General features: G+C 43.8%; 1 protein-coding gene across 1 annotated transcript in view; it reads left to right on the top strand.

Annotated features, from left to right (window-relative positions):
- Window positions 1–1,985: 1,985 nt before the first annotated feature.
- T265_10017 (hypothetical protein) overlaps window positions 1,986–7,349 on the top strand; it is a gene marked incomplete at both ends in the record, with an annotated part of 18,252 nt that continues 12,888 nt past the window's right edge. Inside the window, 2 exons of the mRNA XM_009176262.1 lie at window positions 1,986–2,173; window positions 2,259–2,382. Of these exons, the coding sequence (XP_009174526.1) occupies window positions 2,059–2,173; window positions 2,259–2,382 (239 nt within the window). The remainder of the gene's footprint in view (window positions 2,174–2,258; window positions 2,383–7,349) is intronic.

Raw genomic sequence — 7,349 nt, 5'->3', positions numbered from 1 at the left:
TTAAAACTGACTTCTTGTTTGTCATTTTACACTCAGTGAACATTTATTCTAGATCGCCAACTTCACCTTGCTCCACACGGGTAAAGCACATAGGCGAATAGGCTGCAAACCATTTGTTCCTGCTTTGAAGTATGTCCGTATTCCTCCGCATAACACTTGGTACCGAGTGTTTCACAGCGGTGATGTTTTTACGCTGTTATCCGGATGTGAGGGCTGCTTACCCTGCCTAAACTGCTCTACTAAGAGATTCGTCAGTCTGTCTACGAAGCCGGCCTCCCTCTTTGAGTGAAAAGATGAGCTCACTAATTTACGAAACTAGTCACTGCATATAGCTGGATCCTCATTATATTCTGTTTAGTATACCATGTTTGGTGATAGAGAGCTTCCTAATTAGGCCACTTAAATTCACCTCACAAACGGCGAATTCTCCTCCTCGATGAAACAAATACCCGATCCGGACCGACCATGTGTGAAGAATGTTAACGAGCCAAAGACTTTTCAAATTACTAAAGTGGGTTCCGAATTGCTAATTAGTTCGCGCCAATCATGACTCTGCAATTTACATGTGGATTCAATGATAGACTTGTTCCTTTCTTTCCCAGGGACGAGCTGTAGTGCTGTGCTGTACTCTTGGGTCTCCATCAAAGGGTCTGCTTTTTTCGTCTACGTCACTAAATATTTACAGCGCTCTTTAGTACCTGCCTACTTTTGTGAACCAAAACTCACGTGGATACTGATGCTGATATGCCTTGGCCAACGGATCGCCCTCTCCTCTGTAAAACGAGGAGGGTATTCATCCGCTGTTCGTTTAAGACATTAGGAAAGCCTTAGTTGGGGCTAGTGAAAATTTACCAGAGTATATTGCACAGCTGAATACCACAACTGACCTGGTTATCTGGCTATTTTCAAGCTTGTCATCATTCCATCACAAAGAGTTGCCCCAAGTTGCCTCAGTTGTCTTTCGATCCATTTTGTGCACTGCTTGATCCAATAACTCAACGGAATTCCAAAGCCCGCGTCAGCCTTTTTTGAATAAGAATGCCAAATTATCTTCCTAGGGCCCACAAAGGATCTAATTAGTAATGGATTTGACCACCCGACCACCCCGATAACTACTGACCATCGAATTACTGACAAATAATTTCACCTCAGGATCCGGGATATATTTACCCGGACCGTTATCAGCTCCGAGGAAGCCTGGTATCCATATTTTGTGCGGTGAGGATATTGTAGCTAATTAACCCTACCTTGGTTCTACTAAGAATCAGCGGTGACGCCAAATGGGTATCATGCGACCGGGGCCCTCAGTTTATCGGAAAAATATTTTCTGATTTTTCTCTTCTAACTGCTTGAAATGAAGATGTTATATGTCCTCACTCTCGTGAGCTTAAAATTCAACTCTGAGACTCTAAAGATCACCGCTCCACTTGTGCCTCATGCTCTTCAGATGGACCGAATCCGCGAAGCAATTAAACTGATTGGACCCGGGGGGAGAGCGCACGCTTCGACCGAATACCCCCAAGGTAAATCTTTATCCGGACTTCTTTTGGTGTTCATCATCATACATGTGCTTCCACGTTCCAGTTAAGGTAACGTAAGCAGTCCACATCACTCACTAGACGTTTCTCGTCCTCCCATTCCATTACTAAGTCTCCCGTACGGTTGTCAGGTACCTGGTGTGGAAATTTCATGTTATACCCAATGGGTTATTTCTATCCCTTAAAATTTTCTCCACTGGCTCCGAGATCTGTAACAGTGTGCATCACCATTCTGTCATAACCTGTGAGCCACAGGCTTCTGACTACTTTGTACATTGAAAAAATTATTGTATTGTGCGCCAGACGGAAGTTGTTCGCGCAAAGTAATGATACAATGTTAAACCTTCATGGCCTATCGTCCTCCTCCCTTTGAGCGCGGTCATACACCTAAAGCTCAGTAGCCGATATTTTTGGATGACCATTTACCAATATATTTTGCGAGGAGTACGCAACGCTAATTTGCGCGGGCTTTACGTGCGGTGTTTTGTGTTCTCGCCCCCAGTGGAATTTTTGCCTATCAATGCCCACAGACAGAAAGTTCTTTGTTGGCGGCAACTGGAAAATGAATGGTAGTAAGAAGGAGAACGATAAACTTATTGAAATGCTTACCCATGCCAAGATTGATCCAAACACAGGTTAGTAACTGAGATCACGTAGGCACAAAACTGTAATGTTTTTGTGCAAAATCATAATGAGCCATATTTTTCTCAAATATTTCAGAAGTCCTGGTTGCTCCACCGTCGCTCTATCTCCCAAGCGTCCGTGAGAAGCTGGACAAACGCTTTCATGTGGCCGCGCAAAACTGTTATAAGGTACCTTCCGGAGCTTTTACTGGTGAAGTAAGGTGAGAACCAGTAAGCCTATTATTCATGCTGGAGTTAGATATTACCGGTATATAAAGGAGAATAGGGTATCTCGTAGCTTTACCGCTCTAGATAGCTCGCAACCATAATATTCACGGATATGAGCATGTTGGTGGAAGCGCAAATGTGTTGTGGAAGCGAAAGGAACAGCAGTTTGGGGGGGGGGGGCTACCTCTCGCAATTATCAATCACGAAAATCCAAATTGCCGGAATTCGGTGCGATCTGTTCGACATTTTTCAGTCATGATGTCTTCACCACCATCATTACCATCATTGCCAGCTGTAATAACCGCGTAGTTGTCGTACAGTGGTTGTAACAGCCACAGTTTCCTTCACCGATAATTCGGGGAGGTGGGGTCGGTAGCCACGCGGGAGTTGATAAATTAGTGCGTAAATACAGCACCGTTGGTCGACTGTTACGTGGGAGGATTGGGAAAGGAGCTAGGCATTGAAGGCAATAACTTGGATGCATGAGCGCCATTGAGGGCTCTCATGGTCACCTTCATGGATGAAACTACCCAAAGATTGCATCGTAGGTGGACTGTCAAGTAGGGTGGGGGATTGGGAAGGGAGCATTGAAGGCAATAGCTTGGATGCATGAACGCCATTGAGGATGCGACTGGGCATATATGACAATATCTCTAACCATTGATATGGCCTGTCTCGGGGTCCCCATCCAGGAAGACGGCAATGACCAGCGCAGCTGATGATCTCCAGATTTTCAGCTCAGTCGTCGTCTGAGGACCTGAATGATGGATTAATTTACATGAAAAAGTCACTCACACTAGACAAGGGATATGGTGTTTAGTAGAAGCTACTGTTAAGTCCACACAGTGGCATTGCAAGGCACCTCCGCTAGGACCAATAGTCGGATATCAAAACGCACAATCCATTCTGACATCCACTCAGTATCCTATCATAGCGATCCGGATTCTGACTGTGTGGCCCGGAAAACCACGGAGTCTACGGATTTCACTTTTTGCCTGTGAGGAACTGGTTCAAAGGCATTTGGTGACCTAACTGCGAATAATCTGATAGTTAATGCAAAGGCTGGTAACAAGCCAGGGCTGGCCAAATAAAAAACCAGCAAATCCAACTGCGTTAGTCATTGTCACCTCCCTGGATGAGGCTCCGGAGATGAGACACGTCAGTGGTTGAAGACATTGTCAGATACGGGCGCTCGTAAATCCAAGCTATCAACTTCGATCCACTGCTTCTCTCCCAATGTCCCCAGTGGAAAGATTACTGATAACCCCGTACTTACTCATCAATTATGTCAGATATCGCCTCCAATGAGTACCTTTCTACATCTCCCCAAATCACCAGTGAACAAAACTGCGGCAACTAAAGGAATTACACGAAGACTACTCGGTTTTTTACAGCTGCTGCTGCCATTGACAATGCACTCAGACGAGGGTGTCTAATTTCAGGCGGTTTCATCTACCCGGTTTCATTCATCTATCGACTAGCATAAATTGTGAACCGTGTTGCTCGTTTAAAGCTAGAAATAGCAACTTGCTACTAATATTCGACTGCTAATAAGTCACCAGCAGAACCAACATTTATTGAGTTTAGTGTTGGCAGAATTATTGCCCTAAGCCCAGATTGGTTACATCTGCAGGCCCTCAAACTAATGATTGAGTTATGGCCAACCTGAACTTTTAACTCTCAACGGCCGGTGTAAAAACCCCAGTCAGCTGCAGTAAACTACATTGGCAAGGATAACTTTCAGGAGAAGCAACAAACATAACCACAGTTATTATCACCCTATTGAAGCTTGAAGCTTTTTATTGATAAAGTGATTAGGATGGTTTACAAGGTAAACGTAAGACAGCACATTGAAACTATTCATACATTTATTTATTTATTTTATTCATTCAGCTGTGGCATCATTTTGGTGTCTAACTACCATGTACCAGAAGGGAAGCACAAGGGCTGGAATACTGCAGCATAGACATCGAGAGGCAGAGGTCGGACTCGAACGATGGACCTTTTAGTCCGTAAATTCACGCTGTAAACACTGAGTCGCCTTGCCCTCAATCGAAAGCATAGGTGCCTTGGCACTCCAATAGCATGGCTTTTGGAAGTCATAATCGTGTAACAATAACCCCCTCTAAAACATTGATAAGTGCTTTGAATATCAATAGTCAACTGGATGTTGTATACAATTATTTCAGTAAGCACTCCGATAACTTAATATCTGCTGATCCAGGTCAGGGTTGCGTATTCCACGGTAGTATTTTACATTTGAGTTGCCACTTTGTAATAGGTACAGCGCTTTGTGGGCTGATGATGTCTCATCAGCGCTGTCCAAGGTCACGAGTGCCCATGACGTCTGCCCGGTCCACAATCCTCTAGGTTTCTTCAAGCGACTACCTCGCAAACGTAGTGGGAATTGAGTGTGCGTTGTTTGTAGACCATTTGAACATATGGGAACCTGCAGCGTCTAGTAGCGCAGCCGATGAGCTTCGAACAACCCGGAACTCACTGCACGTTTGGTTTCCTTTATGAATTCCGGCGATTACCGATCATCTACATGTTTCACCGAAACAACCGACAATCTCATGAGGTGCACCATATTGTAAAACACCTGCTTTGTGTAGCCTGTGAAGAAACACTTAATGCTTTACCACCCCAAAATATGGGTATGATCACACATAAAGCTCAGTTGCAGCAGAATACAGAATGCTTTGGGCGTGCAAAAACCTTATACTTCTTATTTCTGAGGTTTTTACGACTACTTTTCTCCTCCTATTTTCAATGTGTACTGGAGTGCGAATCGCTCGTCTCTACTATTCAAGGTTCACTAAGAGATGCTAAGAGAAGAAACACGTTTTGTAGGTTGCACCTCCTCTTATATTGATCGTTTACAGCATCAAAGTTAGTGTAGCCTAGACCACCGTTATCTTTATGAAGACGTTATATATGTGCGCTGAATTATCAAAGAAGATTTAATTACAATAGTGGTAAAATAGTTTTCATGGAAAAATCGATCAAGCTATTTGGAGGCTATTGGCCTAAGTTACAGAAACCAAAAAGTAGACACTCCGGATTGATGTTTTCTTGCCGGTCAGGCTGCTCTGTTAGTGCAATGCCCTCCAAAATGTAGTGCAAATAGTATACTTTGGACTATTCTAGAGGCGGATAGACCAGTTTCCAGCAAACCTGAGTGGCGTAAGATGCTTTTTGCTATGGAATGTCCACCTCAGCCCGCTTTAAGTCCTGCACACTTCTGATGATTCCCAATAAGGAGGAAAGAGCTGTACAGTGCTTCTCGGCTTCTCAGCACAGATTGGCTCCACTTACAGGAGAAATCTCTACAAAGACTTCTGACTGTTTGGTGGTCAAAAGCAGAAGAATAAAGTGTGAATAACTATTGTGGAATAATGCTTGTGCGTTTTTTTGTCAGTGTTCGAAAACCCTCCGCTGTCCCAAAAGAAAGTTGAAGGAACAAAGCAAAATTATGTTCATCTTACATTAAGTTGTACAGTGTACATAGGTTAGCTCGATGACCATCATCAAAGCACCGTAATCTACTCGGATGTGGAGCAAACGACAATCCACATTGGGTGTTAACAAGTAGCGTTGACAGCTGACCAGTTTCCTTATTCTAAACATGTATGTTGCAGCTGTGTACTGACTATCGCAGATTGCTGGATTTCCATATAATTGGTCTTGTTTATCAGTGGCGTCCGTGAATCTTAAACGGTCGGCTTGTTTTTTATTTCACACTCTGTGTAAATCTACGTAAAGCCTCAGTATAGTGCAGACAGTGTTTTGAGGTGAAACTGAAAGTCCCCGGTGGATCCGTCGGGAAAAGACAAGGAAACGGTCAATGACCGTCAGTCACCATAGCGACCGAGAGGGCGCTGTGCACACAACGGCATGCAATTCGTTGAAGTTTCTCAGAAAAAAATGAGACCGGATCTTCAGTTGCTGACAGGGCTGGAGAGTCAGGTTCATCTTAAAAACTAAACGAGGCGCCTGATCTTGGCTGTTTGGCTTACCGGGGACCCCGCATTTTGATATATATTTGAGTAAGTCTGCAGACCGCATTTCAGAGGCTGATTTTGGAAGGTTATGCGTTGTTTGAGTTAAAAAAGAGCACAAAAAACGTCAAATACATCCATTTCATGGAAACAAGTTAAGCTGACCAGTTTTGTCAAAAATCCACTCGATCCATTGATTGATATTGGCCAGTGAGTTGAAGACTGGCCGATCTCGAATTACAGTATGTGAAGGGTCTTCACGGCACAATCAAGTAACCCGATCGAATTTGGGAATTGCAAGTTGTAGCGCGTAACTCTTGAGGGGATAATGCAAGCAGTCTAAGATTCCCATCTCGATCCCACCGGCACGAAAACAAGGATAAATCACAGGAAGACGCTTAACTCTAAGCAGAGCTTTTTGAGACAAGAGACAAGGCGCAACAATAAGCAGAGCGATGAGTAGTCGGGTACCTTTTCCGGTGTGGATCACTTGCAATATAGAGTAGTAACTTTGTACTACTCCCGCGCAGTTCACAGCATGCTAGGATGACGTAAGGTGATTTGGGCGCAAACTTAAGCTACACGCTTTAGAGAATGGACTCAAAAGTGGAAACGAAACTTTCTAGCTATTCATCGGTGGTCAGAAAAATGAATTTTCCAGCAGCTTGTCAGACTAGGAATCTTATAAAGTTTATAATTTACTCTAGGCCTCCAATAAACTCGCCCAAACGGTCAGGGTGTACAGCGTTACAATTAACCTCTTTCGTTTCGTTAGTTACGTGATCGTTACTCTGAAAAGTCGCCGAATATGACTGTCGGATTACTGGATTTATTCTCCAATGACCTTTTATGAAGCGATCAAATGCCTCAATAATCTAGTGACCATGTCTGTCCAAAAGCGTGATGAATATTCATGCGCCTCGATCGAAAAACAGATTTTGGAATCGACTTCTTCAGAG

The sequence above is a fragment of the Opisthorchis viverrini genome (genome assembly GCF_000715545.1).
Source record: "Opisthorchis viverrini unplaced genomic scaffold opera_v5_326, whole genome shotgun sequence".
Lineage (NCBI taxonomy): Eukaryota > Metazoa > Platyhelminthes > Trematoda > Opisthorchiida > Opisthorchiidae > Opisthorchis > Opisthorchis viverrini.
The sequence above is the reverse complement of the archived record's forward strand: the minus strand, read 5'-3'. Positions and strand labels throughout refer to the sequence as shown.